Source organism: Pleurodeles waltl, chromosome 8, assembly GCF_031143425.1.
Source record: "Pleurodeles waltl isolate 20211129_DDA chromosome 8, aPleWal1.hap1.20221129, whole genome shotgun sequence".
NCBI classification, from domain to species: domain Eukaryota; kingdom Metazoa; phylum Chordata; class Amphibia; order Caudata; family Salamandridae; genus Pleurodeles; species Pleurodeles waltl.
In genome coordinates, this window is record NC_090447.1 from 882,364,845 (window position 1) to 882,380,355 (window position 15,511).

Consider the following 15,511-nt stretch of genomic DNA (forward strand, 5'->3'; position numbering starts at 1 on the left):
AAGGGCAGGCTGACAAAACTACTCTCCCTCGAGATATGCCACCATCTTGGACACCAAGAACACAGAATCCAAATTGACCAAACATCTGTAAACTACTTTTATACACATGCGGAGTTAAAAGAAACCAGTCAAGGGAACTGAACAGATCTTTAAGGGAGAAGCAGGCAGTGTGCAGTTAAAAAGACAAACCCTACCAGTCACTGAATAGACGTGTTTGAGGGAGTAGCAAACACTTAAAAATGGTGGTATACTGAGTGTTGCCCAGTCAACGGTACATCTGCGTAAATGAAGCACCACCAGTGAATTCTGACCTTTCTCAGATGAATCCTACCATCAAAATGCTAACCACCTACCATGTATGGGAAATGTATTCCAAGGGGAAAGTCCACCACGCACAGATACACTACCTTTCATTTTCAACATGATAAAAATTAAAATGCACAATCCCACAATAGTTTACTGATCATGAACAAAGAAAACTGAAATCCAATGTTGAAGAACCACTGTTCTAGGATCTTCCAGAGACCATGGTGTAGTGTAAAGTCATTTCTTAAAATGGGTCTCTTCCCTCCCTCCAAAATGGGCAGCCATCTACAACCACGGGTAGGCCATAAGATGATTTTATTAGAATGGTCCAGTGACAATATGTTCATGAATTTTAAAAAACGAAACAAAAAAAAAAAAATTGCAGTAGGAGGAATTCAGACACTGGATGGTCCCTTACCTTTTCATGGAATTTCTTCTGAAAACCTGGTGCAAAGTCAGTAGCCATTTGTCCAACCGCATTGCAGGCTGCATACCTCACTCTTGGATGCTGAAACATAGTTTTCATGTTAATTAGGTAACATGACAACAACAACAAAAAAAACTTTAGAAAGGAGAGTATAAAAAATATATATATATCATACCGCATCCTGGAGGAAAAGCAAGACAAAGTTTACAATCTCGCTGAGAATTCCTTCCATTTGCTGATGACAACCTTCTCCAATAGCTGACAAGGCCATTAAACCAGCATGCCGGTACTTCCAGTCAGCTTCAAGTAAACAAACAAGAAAAACAGTTTATGGACCAACTAAGCTTTTGGTAAACTACAATAGATACTTTTGAATAGGTAAACTCAAGCACTCAGTTAAACTGCCTTTGATAAGGCCTGTTTTAGGATCCTGGGGCAAAACTAAGTGGGTGCTACTTATTAGGAGTATCCCAGGGCAATCAATGGCACTGCACTCATTTGGATAACAAATCTAATCTATTTGGCCACTCGATCGTAGGGATACTAAAGTCGAGCATCAAGGACTAAGGTTCTGGGGATCAGAAACACAATAACAGCAGTCAGTGCTGCAACTCAAAAGAAAAACAGCTATAGTAAAATGTAGGTAACTAAAGGTGGTCATTAGGACCAAAATAAAAATTCATACTGTGTCCCCTATTATAAACTTTATACAATGGCCTGTGAAAGGCGGACTGCTTTGTAACCCTTGCTTTGCTCCTTCTGAGACTGCCAACGGTGGGGAAGCAACTGTAGTAAAGTACCTCTTATGACACGGTGACCCCTTATTTTGCCACTGGTACTGAGGTTTGTCGACCTAAGGTGCACTGAGCTCATGTTAACCAGGTCCTCTTTCCCTAAAATAGAGTAAACTAATATGATTCAATAGAACTGGCACACACATTAGCACCCCTGTAAGGTACCTGGGAAATGGGTACTAAAGAGGGTCCCCTAAGGGTTGCAGCATGCCACCCTAATGGACCCTCCTACAAATTGCATGCAGGCTGCGTAACATGACACAAACCATGTGTGAAAACACAACAGGGCACACCCATTGTGTAGGTGGTGCATAACATATATATATATACCTATCCCTCTCCCTCTCCCTCTATACACACTAAACCCCAGGACAAGATGTACAGCCAGGCAGCATGAATTCAATTAAAACCCAGTAATCCAAAGTAATTGGAGTTTCTCCATGTTCTACAAACGTTTCAAAGTTCATACAGAAGCAAAATGTGTGCCATGTCAAAGTAACTGCATATAATATATGTAAGTAACCCCTACAGCAGGCCTTAGAGCCCTAAGGCAGGGTGCATCCTATTTAATGTGAGGACACATCTGTATGAGCAGAAATCCCCCTGTGATATCTAGTAATTGAACTAGACATTGGTTAAGAGTTACTCTTCTACATAATGGCTTCACTGAAACCCATCATGTTTGGTATCAAACACCTCATCTTAATAAATCCATACTGATGCCAGTATTGGATTTATTATGACAGGGACTCAGTGGGCACTTTAGCGGTGCCCCTATTGGAAGCTGGCTCTTTATATAGTGGACCAAAAAAAAAAAGGTACACTGTTCAAAGAGTCCGGGAAATCCCCAGAAGTATCACAGAGGCATAAAGTACATCCCAAATGATCTTTTGTGGTACTGTGGATGACAGTTGAGGCCTATCAGAGGTTCGTGGTAAGCATGTAATGCACACCGGCAGTAAGAGACAAAAATAGCATAATAACATTGATACCAAGATCATTGGAATTGGGCTAGTACTTTAAGATATAACTTTACAGTTTTCAAAAAAGTTTACAGCTCCAAAAATTGCATGGTCATGTTGACACACTGGGGAATAACATACTGCATAAGGGTACTTCGCAGCAACTTACAGGCCCCATCTTCTGGAGTTAAAGTACGGGGCACAGTCCAAGGCAGCACCAACAGGTCACTTCAGGGGAGACTGGGGCATCAAGGTGCAGAGATGCTTTTCTGCCTCAATGTTATCCTATGAGAAAGGAACATACATTGCATACGGGTAATTAGCAATGACCTACAGGACTGTTCTTCTGAACTTTAGGCGAGTATACGGCAAGGTCCAAAGCGACACCAACAGTTCACCTCGAGGTGGGCTCTCCGATGTCTAGGAGAAGAGGTGTCACAGCGCCAGGTGTCCCATTCACTCCAATGGGGTTTGATATGGTCAAAAAGAGGCAGGGCCTGGGCAGCCAGCAGGGAACAGACAGGGGGCTAGACCCTAAACATCCTCTGTTACGTAGGGACAACATTGGCCCAGTTGTCCTCAGGCGGCGGGGCTTATGTGCAGTGGTGTCTTGGCATCAGGTTCCAGTGCAGGGGATACTCGGTCAGAGGAGGCCCCCAGAAAGGCTGCAAGTGCCATTTGGAAGTACACAATAGGCGAACTTCTAAGTGGGCTGCATTTTTGAAGGGCCTCGGAAGCACGTTGACCAGGTTTGCCCACTTCAGCTCAGGTGCAATGGTGATGTCCAGCTTTCGGTTTTGGTGATCCTGGGTCCTCAAAGTTCTTTGGATGACTGAAGACGCTGGGAAGCAGCTCCTCTGCTCCAGGGGAGTTGTTCTTGGCGATCTGTGAAGCACTGGCAGCTCTCCCAACTTCATGGAGGCTGCAGCGGCAGGACAGGTTAGTTGCTCTTCAAGGGTCAGGTGCATCACGCAGGCTGGGCACCAAGTCAGTTGTGCTTCTCAGGTCAGCAGGCTTGTCCACTCCTTGTGTCAATCAAAGATCGGTTTTCCTGGTATCAGGGGTTCCCTAAATACTCAACTTAGGGGGCATTAAGGGGAGTAAAGGGTAGGAACCAATCTGCTACTTATCCTTGGGATAACACCCACTAGATGACCACTTCCAATGGGGAGTGGGCATCGCCCTGTCCCAGAATTCCGACAAGGTGGGTATCTTTGATGCCTCCTGCCTTGGGATGCAGTTTTCCCTAGGCAAAGGCCTTGGGAGTCAGAATCCCATCTGTTGATGGCAAGCTGGCTAGAACTAGTCTGAGCTCACCAGCATTCATAGGTTCAGGGGGCAACTGTAAGGTGCCCTCTGGGTGCATTCTAAGGAAATGCCTCCTTGGCATGGTTACCCCCTGACTTTTTGCCTTTGCTGATGCTATGTTTTGAATTGAAAGTGTGCTGAGGCCTGCTAATCAGGCCCCAGCACCAGTGTTCTTTCCCTAACCTGTACTTTTGATTCCACAATTGGCACACCCTGGCATCCAGGTAAGTCCCTTGTAACTGGTACCCCTGGTACCAAGGGCCCTGATGTCAGGGAAGGTCTAAGGGCTGCAGCATATCTTATGCCACCCTGGGGACCCCTCACTGAGCACAGACACACTGCTTACCAGCTTGTGTGTGCTGGTGAGAACAAAACGAGTAAGTCGACATGGCACTCCCCTCAGGGTGCCATGCCAACCTCACACTGCCTATGCAGTATAGATAAGTCACCCCTCTAGTAGGCCTTACAGCCCTAAGGCAGGGTGCACTATACCAGAGGTGAGGGCACCAGTACATGAGCACTGTGCCCCTACAGTGTCTAAGCCAAACCTTAGACATTGTAAGTGCAGGGTAGCCATAAGAGTATATGGTCTGGGAGTCTGTCAAACACGGACTCCACAGGACCATAATGGCTACACTGAAAACTGGGAAGTTTGGTATCAAACTTCTCAGCACAATAAATGCACACTGATGCCAGTGTACATTTTATTGTAAAATACACCCCAGAGGGCACCTTAGAGGTGCCCCCTGAAACCTAATCCAACTATCCGTGTAGGCTGACTGGTTCTAGCAGCCTGCCACACTCAAGACATGTTGCTGGCCACATGGGGAGAGTGCCTTTGTCACTCTGTGGCCTGTAACAAAGCCTGCACTGGGTGGAGATGCTAACACCTCCCCCAGGCAGGAGCTGTAACACCTGGCGGTGAGCCTCAAAGGCTTACCCCCTTTGTTCCAGCACCACAGGGCACTCCAGCTAGTGGAGTTGCCCGCCCACTCCGGTCACGGCCCCACTTTTGGCAGCAAGGCCGGGGGAGATAATGAGAATAACAAGGAGGAGTCACTGGCCAGTCAGGACAGCCCCTAAGGTGTCCTGAGCTGAAGTGACTAACTTTTAGAAATCCTCCATCTTGCAGATGGAGGATTCCCCCAATAGGGATAGGAATGTGACCCCCCCTCCCCTTGGGAGGAGGCACAAAGAGGGTGTACCCACCCTCAGGGCTAGTAGCCATTGGCTACTAACCCCCCCAGACCTAAACACGCCCTTAAATTTAGTTTTTAAGGGCTTCCCTGAACCCAAGAATTTAGATTTCTTCAACTTACCGAAGAAGAAGACTGCTGAGCTGAAAACCCCTGCAGAAGAAGGAAGAAGACACCAACTGCTTTGGCCCCAGTCCTACCGGCCTGTCTCCTGCCTTCTAAAGAAACCTGCTCCAGCGACGCTTTCTCCAGGACCAGCGACCTCTGAATCCTCAGAGGACTGCCCTGCTTCAAGAGGAACAAGAAACTCCCGAGGACAGCGGAACTGTTCCAAAAAGACTGCAACTTTGTTACGGAGGCGCAGATTTAAAGACCCCTGCAATCCCCGCAAGAAGCGTGAGACTTGCAACACTGCACCCGGCGACCCCGACTCGACTGGTGGAGAAACAACACCTCAGGGAGGACCCTCCGGCGACTCCGAGCCTGTGAGTAACCAAAGTTGTCCCCCCTGAGCCCCCACAGCGACGCCTGCAGAGGGAATCCCGAGGACCCCCTGACCGCGACTGCCTGACTAAAATCCCAACGGCTGGAAAAGACCCTGCACCCGCAGCCCCCAGCACCTGAAGGAACGGAACTTCAGTGCAGGAGTGACCCCGAGAAGGCCCTCTCCCTTGCCCAGGTGGTGGCTACCCCGAGGAGCCCCCCCCCCCCCTTGCCTGCCTGCACCGCTGAAGAGACCCCTTGGTCTCCCATTGGAAACCCGACGCTTGTTTGCACACTGCACCCGGCCGCCCCCGCGCTGCTGAGGGTGTACTTTCTGTGTGGACTTGTGTCCCCCCCCCGATGCCCTACAAAACCCACCTGGTCTGCCCTCCGAAGACGCGGGTACTTACCTGCTGGCAGACTGGAACCGTGGCACCCCCTTCTCTCCATTGAAGCCTATGCGTTTTGGGCACCACTTTGAACTCTGCATCTGACCGGCCCCGAGCTGCTGGTGTGGTGACTTTGGGGTTGCTCTGAACCCCCAACGGTGGGCTACCTCGGACCCCAATCTTAACCCCATAGGTGGTTTACTTACCTGCAAAAACTAACATTACTTTACCTCCCCCAGGAACTGTGAAAATTGCAGTGTCCACTTTTAAAACAGCTTATTGTGTTTTATGTAAAAAGTATATATGCTACTGTGATTATTCAAAGTTCCTAAAGTACTTACCTGCAATACCTTTCAAATGAGATATTACATGTAGAATTTGAACCTGTGGTTCTTAAAATAAACTAAGAAATGAAAATGTCACTTACCCAGTGTACATCTGTTCGTGGCATCAGTCGCAGTAGATTCGCATGTTTTGCAATAGCTCGCCATCTGGTGGATCCCAGTAGACAAACACAATGACAATAGGCAGAAAATGTGGGTAACCATGCCACGAAAGAGGGTACTTTCCTACATGGATTTAATGATGCATGCATGTAGGAAGTTGACTCTGTATGCACTATTTCAAAGTAAGGAATAGTATGCACAGAGTCCAAGGGTTCCCCTTAGAGGTAAGATAGTGGCAAAAAGAGATAATACTAATGCTCTATTTTGTGGTAGTGTGGTCGAGCATTAGGCTTATCAAAGGAGTAGTGTTAAGCATTTGTTGTACATACACACAGGCAATAAATGAGGAACACACACTCAGACAAATCCAGGCCAATAGGTTTTGTTATAGAAAAATATATGTTCAATGGCATCTGTCGCTGTAGATACGCATGTTTTGCAATAGCTCGCCATCTGGTGTTGGGCCGGAGTGTTACAAGTTGTTTTTCTTCGAAGAAGTCTTTCGAGTCACGGGACCGAGTGACTCCTCCTTTTGTCTCCATTGCGCATGGGCGTCGACTCCATCTTCGATTGTTTTTCCCCGCAGAGGGTGAGGTAGGAGTTGAATTGTAGTAATAGTGCCCATGCAATGGAGTGACTAAGTATGCACCTATTTAAGGTGGAGATGATACATATACAAATAGTTGAAGGTAACTTCCAAACTGCTACAGGCTCCCGGGGAGGCGGGTGGGCACATGCGAATCTACTGCGACTGATGCCACGAACAGATGTACACTGGGTAAGTGACATTTTCAGTTCGATGGCATCTGTCGCTGTAGATACGCATGTTTTGCACAGACTAGTAAGCAGTTATCTCCCCAAAAGCGGTGGATCAGCCTGTAGGAGTGGAAGTAGTCTGAAATAATGTTCTTAATACGTCTTGACCTACTGTGGCTTGTTGTGCGGATAACACGTCTACACAGTAGTGTTTGGTGAATGTGTGAGGCGTAGACCATGTGGCTGCCTTACATATTTCTTGCATTGGGATGTTTCCTAGAAAGGCCATGGTAGCACCTTTCTTTCTGGTTGAGTGTGCCCTTGGTGTAATGGGCAGCTGTCGTTTAGCTTTAAGGTAGCAGATTTGGATGCATTTAACTATCCATCTGGCTATACCTTGTTTTGATATTGGGTTTCCTGCATGAGGTTTTTGAAATGCAATAAATAGTTGTTTAGTCTTTCTGATGTTCTTTGTTCTGTCAATGTAATACATCAATGCTCTTTTGACATCTAATGTATGTAGTGCCCTTTCAGCTACGGTATCTGGCTGTGGAAAGAACACTGGAAGTTCCACTGTTTGATTTCGATGGAACGGTGAAATAACCTTTGGCAAAAATGTAGGATTGGTCCTTAGGACGACCTTATTCTTGTGTAGTTGTATAAAAGGTTCCTGTATTGTAAACGCCTGAATCTCGCTTACTCTTCTTAGGGAAGTAATGGCGATGAGAAATGCCACCTTCCAGGTTAGGAACTGTATTTCGCAGGAGTGCATGGGTTCAAAAGGTGGACCCATAAGTCTAGTTAGGACAACATTTAGGTTCCATGAAGGAACTGGTGGTGTTCTTGGAGGTATAATTCTCCTAAGGCCCTCCATGAATGCTTTAATGACTGGTATCCTATATAGGGAAGTTGAATAGGTAGTCTGCAGGTATGCCGATATTGCTGCAAGGTGTATTTTAATGGAAGAGAAAGCCAGGTTAGATTTTTGTAAGTGAAGCAAGTAACCCACTACATGTTCTGGAGTTGTGTATAATGGTTGTATTTGATTAATATGGCAGTAGCAAACAAACCTCTTCCATTTACTTGCATAGCAGTGCCTGGTGGATGGCCTTCTGGCTTGTTTTATGACTTCCATACATTCTTGGCTAAGTTGTAAGTGCCCGAATTCTAGGATTTCAGGAGCCAGATTGCTAGATTCAGCGATGCTGGATCTGGGTGTCTGATCTTTTGGTTGTGTTGTGTCAACAGATCTGGCCTGTTGGGCAATTTGATGCAGGGTACTACTGATAGGTCTAGCAGCGTTGTCTTGCCCAAGTTGGTGCTATTAATGAGTTTGAGTTTGTTTTGACTGAGTTTGTTTACCAGGTAAGGAAGGAGAGGGAGAGGAGGAAAAGCGTAAGCAATTATCCTTGACCAGTTCATCCATAGGGCATTGCCTTGGGACTGTTTGTGTGGGTATCTGGATGCGAAGTTTTGGCATTTTGCGTTCTCCTTTGTCGCAAACAAGTCTATCTGAGGTGTTCCCCAGAGTTTGAAATAAGTGTTCAGAATTTGGGGGTGAATTTCCCATTCGTGGACCTGTTGGTGATCTCGAGAGAGATTGTCTGCGAGTTGATTTTGGATCCCTGGTATAAATTGTGCTATTAGGCGAATTTGGTTGTGAATTGCCCAACGCCAAATCTTTTGTGCTAGCAGGCTTAACTGCGTGGAGTGCGTCCCCCCTTGCTTGTTTAGATAATACATTGTTGTCATGTTGTCTGTTTTGACGAGAATGTATTTGTGAACTATTATTGGTTGGAAAGCTTTTAGTGCTTGAAAAACTGCTAGAAGTTCTAGGTGATTTATATGCAGTTTTGTTTGATGTACGTTCCATTGTCCTTGTATGCTGTGTTGATCGAGGTGTGCTCCCCACCCAGTCATGGAAGCATCTGTAGTTATTACGTATTGTGGCACTGGGTCTTGGAAAGGCCGCCCTTTGTTTAAATTTATGTTGTTCCACCACAGAAGCGAGAGGTAAGTTTGGCGGTCTACTAACACCAGATCTAGAAGATGACCCTGTGCTTGAGACCACTGTGATGCTAGGCACTGTTGTAAGGGCCTCATGTGCAGTCTTGCGTTTGGGACAATGGCTACGCATGAAGACATCATGCCTAGGAGTTGTAGTACCATCTTTGCTTGTATCCTTTGTGTTGGATACATGCGTTGTAGGATGGTGTTGAAATTTTGAATTCTTTGTGGACTTGGAGTGGCTACTCCTTTTGATGTGTCTATTATGGCTCCTAGGTATTGTTGTACCTTGCGCGGCAGAATTTGGGATTTTGTGAAGTTGACGGTGAACCCTAGTTTGAAGAGTGTTTGTATGATATGATTTGTGTGATTTGTGTGATTTGAGCACTCTATTAACGAATGGGCCTTGATTAGCCAGTCGTCTAGATATGGGAACACATGTATTTGCTGCCTTCTTATGTGTGCAGCGACTACCGCTAGACATTTGGTAAAGACTCTTGGTGCGGTTGTTAATCCGAAAGGCAGTACCTTGAATTGGTAATGTATTCCCTTGAATACAAACCTTAGGTATTGCCTGTGCGATGGGTGTATTGGTATATGGAAATAAGCATCCTTGAGGTCTAAAGTTGCCATGTAGTCGTGTAGTTTTAGCAATGGCAATACTTCTTGTAGTGTGACCATGTGAAAGTGGTCTGATTTGATGAAAGTGTTCACTACTCTGAGGTCTAGGATTGGTCTCAGCGTTTTGTCCTTCTTTGGTATCAGAAAGTACAGTGAGTAGACTCCTGTGTTTATTTGTGTGTTTGGCACTAATTCGATTGCATTCTTTTGCAATAGTGCCTGTACTTCTATCTCCAGGAGATTGGAATGATGTTTTGTCAAATTTTGTGCTTTTGGTGGTATGTTTGGAGGGAATTGTAGAAATTCTATGCAATAACCATGTTGGATAATTGCTAGAACCCAAGTGTCTGTAGTGATTTCCTCCCATGCTCTGTAATAATGACTTATTCTTCCCCCCACTGGTGTTGTGTGGAGGGGGTGAGTGACATGTGAGTCACTGTTTAGTAGTAGGGGTTTTGGGGCTCTGAAATCTTCCTCTATTCCTAGGGAATTGCCCTCCTCTATATTGTCCCCGAAAACCTCCTCTATACTGTCCCTGGTAACTGGACGGTGTTGCTTGTGAGGTGCTGGCCTGTGTGCTCCGACCCCGAAACCCCCCTCTAAAGGGTGTTTTACGGAATGTGCTGTAATTCCCTCTGCTCTGCGGGGAGTAGAGTGCGCCCATGGCTTTGGCAGTGTCCGTGTCCGTGTCTTTTTTGAGTTTCTCAATCGCTGTGTCCACTTCTGGACCGAACAGTTCTTTTTCGTTAAAAGGCATATTGAGAACTGCTTGTTGAATCTCTGGTTTAAATCCAGACGTTCGGAGCCATGCATGCCTTCTGATAGTTACAGATGTATTAATTGTCCGTGCAGCTGTATCTGCAGCGTCCATGGAGGAGCGGATCTGGTTGTTGGAAATGGTCTGTCCCTCCTCAACCACTTGTTTTGCCCTATTTTGTAAGTCCTTGGGCAGATGTTCAATGAGATGTTGCATCTCGTCCCAATGGGCTCTGTCATAGCGCGCAAGTAGTGCCTGGGAGTTCGCGATGCGCCACTGGTTTGCAGCTTGTGCTGCGACTCTCTTACCAGCTGCATCGAACTTGCGGCTTTCTTTATCTGGGGGTGGTGCATCTCCAGATGTGTGGGAGTTGGCCCTTTTCCTAGCTGCTCCTACAACAACAGTCTGGTGGCAGCTGTGTAGTGATGAAAACTGGGTCTGTAGGAGGCGCCTTATACTTTTTTTCCCACCCTTGGTGTGATTGCCCTACTTTTGACCGGCTCCTTAAAGATTTCTTTTGCGTGCCGGAGCATACCAGGGAGCATAGGCAGGCTTTGGTATGAGCTGTGGGTGGAGGAGAGTGTGTTGTATAAAAAATCATCCTCGACCTGTTCTGAGTGGAGGCTTACGTTGTGAAATTGTGCTGCTCTAGCCACCACTTGGGAATACGCGGTGCTGTCCTCTGGTGGAGATGGCTTCGTAGGGTATGCCTCCGGACTGTTATCTGACACTGGGGCGTCGTATAGGTCCCATGCGTCTTGATCTTGGTCACCCTGGCTCATGGTGGTGTGAGCTGGGGAGTGTGACGGAGTTTGTGCTGGTGAGACGTTAATCACGGGCGGAGGAGAGGGTGGTGGGGTAACTCTTTTCACCACTTTTGGTTGTGGTGTCTGTTCAGTTTGGAACTCCAACCTTCTCTTTCTTCTAATAGGGGGAAGGGTGCTTATTTTTCCTGTCCCCTGCTGTATGAAAATACGCTTTTGCGTATGGTCCACATCAGTTGATTGTAGCTCTTCCTCAAACCTATGCTTTTGCATTTGGGAGGTTAGCGAGTGCTCTTCTGTATAAGAGCCTGAAGCTGGGTCGGTTGCAGTTTGTTTCGGGGCCGAAACCCTGTCTGCGTCCTTTTTCGGCTCAGAGGTGACTTTTTTCATTTTCGGGGCCGAAACCTGTCGGCGCCGATCTTCTTCGGGGCCGCTGTCTCGGCGTCGAGCCGTGTCTACACCGGCATCTCGGTGTCGATGCTTGTCTCCAGCACTTTCTCGGTCCCGAGAAGGCTGCGTGCCGGTGTCTCGACCGGAGTCGGACGATCTCGGCACTGTTTGGGCCTTTTTCGGTGCCGACGGTCGGTCACCGAATTTATGGGTGGAGCCATGGCCTGGTGGCAGTGGCGTCCCCTGGGCCTTGTAAATCTTCCTCTGAGTGGTTTGACGTCTTACTCACGGTTTGTGTATCGTCGAATCCTTCGGAGTCTGAGTCTTGGATCGAGAAGGTACCTTCCTCTTGTTCCTCGAACTCTCGGTGGGCTGTCGGCGCGGACGCCATCTGAAGTCTCCTGGCTCGACGGTCTCGGAGTGTTTTTCGGGACCGGAACGCACAACAGGCCTCGCAGGTGTCTTCACTGTGCTCAGGTGACAGGCACAGGTTACAGACCAAGTGTTGGTCTGTATAGGGATATTTATTGTGGCATTTGGGGCAGAAACGGAACGGGGTCCGTTCCATCGGCGTTCTTCAGCACGCGGTCGGGCCGACCAGGCCCCGACGGGGGATCGAAAAAACTACCCCCGAAGGGCACCGGAGCTCTTCGATCCTTCGACGCGGTGTTGAATCTAACTACGCCGATCCCGAACGCAACAATACCGACGAAAATCTTCCGAAATTAGCTATCTTTCCGTTCCGAAACTCGGAGCAACAGGAACACGTCCGAACCCGATGGCGGAAAAAAAACAATCGAAGATGGAGTCGACGCCCATGCGCAATGGAGACAAAAGGAGGAGTCACTCGGTCCCGTGACTCGAAAGACTAATTCGAAGAAAAACAACTTGTAACACTCCGGCCCAACACCAGATGGCGAGCTATTGCAAAACATGCGTATCTACAGCGACAGATGCCATTGAACATATATTTTTCTATAACAAAACCTATTGGCCTGGATTTGTCTCTGAGTGTGTGTTCCTCATTTATTGCCTGTGTGTATGTACAACAAACGCTTAACACTACTCCTTTGATAAGCCTACTGCTCGACCACACTACCACAAAATAGAGCATTAGTATTCTCTTTTTGCCACTATCTTACCTCTAAGGGGAACCCTTGGACTCTGTGCATACTATTCCTTACTTTGAAAAAGTGCATACAGAGTCAACTTCCTACATGCATGCATCATTAAATCCATGTAGGAAAGTACCCTCTTTCGTGGCATGGTTACCCACATTTTCTGCCTATTGTCATTGTGTTTGTCTACTGGGATCCTGCTAACCAGGACCCCAGCAGTCTTGCTCTCGCCTGTAAATTGTACCTTTTTCTTCCCACAATTGGCATACTGGTCCCCACCATGTAAGTCCCTAGTATATGATACCTAGACACCCAGGGCATTGGGGTTTCAGGGGACCCCTATGGTCTGCAGCAGTTATTCTGCCACCCATAGGGTGCCCATGCAAAGGGTTCTGTAGGCCTGACATTGCAGCCTGTGTGAAACGGGTGCATGCACCCATTTTCACTACAGGTCACCGGACCAGGTGACTGTAATTCATCCCTATGGTAGGCTGTCTCAGCCCAGAGGGCAGGGACCTGTGTGTGAGGGCACCCCTGCACTACAGAGGTGCCCCCACAAACTCCAGATCTTTTTTCCTGGACCTTGAGTGCGGGGACGCCATTTTACACATGTACTGGACATAGGTCACCACCTATGTCCAGCTACATAATGGTAACTCCGAACCTGGGCATGTTTGGTATCAAACATGGCAGAATCATACCCCAATACTGTTGCAAGTATTGGAAGTATGATTCCATGCTCTCTGGGGGCTCCTTAGAGGACCACCAGCATTGCTACCACCAGCCTTGCAGGGTTTTCTGGACAACCCAACTGCTGCCACCCCCCAGACAGGTTTCTGCCCTCCTACAGCTTGATCGGACCAAGCCCAGGAAGGCAGAATAAAGGATTTCCTTTGGGAGAGGGAGGTGGTAACCTCTCCCTTTGGAAACAGGTGTGACTGGCTTGGGAGGGATAGCCTGCCCAAGCCACAGGTTTGCTTTGAAGGGCAAATTTGGTGCCCTCTGTGCATAAACCAGTCCACAAGTTCAACTTGTGTTGACCAGTCTCCAGAACAGACATTTAAAATGACTTCCCTGAACACTTACTATGTCTGAGAAGCGACAGACATAGCAGGGGCTCATGCCGATAAGCCCTCATGTTAAGTAATGCATCCTGCCTTAGTAACCCCTCTAGCAGGGGTTACAGCTCTAACATATTTTACATGCAGTGCTTAGGACCCATGGCACACAGGCTGTGCATTATGTCCTGTTTTCACTTGTCTGCACCAAGACACGTAGCATGCAATGGCAGCTAGTCATGTGCTTGGTGAGGAGTCCGTTATGGGCTGCAGTACAAATTGTGCCACCCTAGGGACCCTCCAGAGTACCCCAGGCCCTAAGTACCAGGGGTAACATTTACTAGGGACTTACAGTGGGCTCTAAAGGTTTTACCCAACTGTCAAAACGACTGCAGTTTTGGAGGAAGCGATCTGGCACTGGGGTCCTGGTTAGCTACATGAAATACCTTTCATTTGAAGTATTACTTGTAAACAAAATAGAGCATTAGAATTCTCTTTTTGCCACTATCTTACCTTGAAGGGGAACCCTTGGACTCTGTACATGCTATTTCTTACTTTGAAATAGTATATACAAAGCCAACTTCCTACAGGGAGCCATTCCCTTCCATGAGCAGGCTCCTAATGAGACTGTCCGGCTCCCAGATTTGATGACCATCGGGTCCACCGAAGGAGCAACTTGCCAGGAAGAGGATCTTGAACATCCAGGAGTGCAGTTCCATTGACCCATCCTGTCTTCGAGATGCTGAGCCGGCCCGGAGCCTCCCTGCACCAATACCCAGGGGTACCATTGGCAGTTGCAAGCACCAAGGTTGGTTTGTGTTCAGCCAGCACACAAACGCTGCCAAAAACTTACCTGCGTGTCGACGACTTCAAGAGGCCAGCTCTATGCCTGTCTTGCTGTGTTTTTCCTCTCTGCTGCAGGTGAACCAAGAACCGTGAAAGCCTCCAACGCCCCGACCCCGCCAGACAAAAACACCTCTGCACCGAGTTCCCTTGCCTGGGCTCAAGAGAATGTCTGATACTTCAGCCCCATCACGAGCCAACAAACACTTGCCACCGGGATTTGTAAATTGCTTTATCTATGGAAGAGTTCACAATAGAGATGGTTCACATGGCTTCACGATCAAGACTAGCCATATCCAAAAGAACACAATCACGAGGCAGACTGTAAAGGAAAAACTTGTTAATCAGTGACGTGATTGTTATATGTACAGGACCCTTAAGGTTATGGGATATGCCCAGGACCGTCCAGATGTGAAAGTATAGATGCATCTTTTGAAGCCCAAATGAGACAATCCTTGTCATTTGGGCTTCAAGGTTTGAGTCAATCAGCCTATTGGGAATTCAACCTATTGGGAATTCAATGCAGTTTGACATATGGGCCTTGGATAGATCTTACTAGGTGTTCTAGACCAGCTCCTCTTCTACTGTTCACAGCAGCGAGATGCTGCCAAGGCTTGAGAGCTCTTGAGAATGCTCATGTCTAGGTCATAAAACACATCACTAGAGTACAAAGACCAGATGAGGCAGGAGTTACTGCCTTAATGGGGCAAGTATTTATCCCACATTGGAGCGCATAAGTGAAACACAAGCCAAACAGTCTGCAACACTTGTCTGAAGTCAAAAAATTTCTCCCAGCAGAAGTCAGTCCTGTGAGGTTTTCTAGGCAGGTACAGTATGCAAATCCTAGCCAAAGTAGTCTAAATAGTTTGTGTTCAAGCTAGAAAGA

At 47.3% G+C, this 15,511-nt stretch overlaps 1 protein-coding gene across 1 annotated transcript in view; it reads right to left on the minus strand.

Moving 5' to 3' along the window:
* Nucleotides 1-15,511, minus strand: part of IPO5 (importin 5) — a 531,657-nt gene that overhangs the window by 304,685 nt on the left and 211,461 nt on the right. The window contains exons 11-12 of the mRNA XM_069205185.1: nt 909-1,033; nt 725-814 (exon numbers count right to left, since the gene is read on the minus strand). Of these exons, the coding sequence (XP_069061286.1) occupies nt 725-814; nt 909-1,033 (215 nt within the window). The remainder of the gene's footprint in view (nt 1-724; nt 815-908; nt 1,034-15,511) is intronic.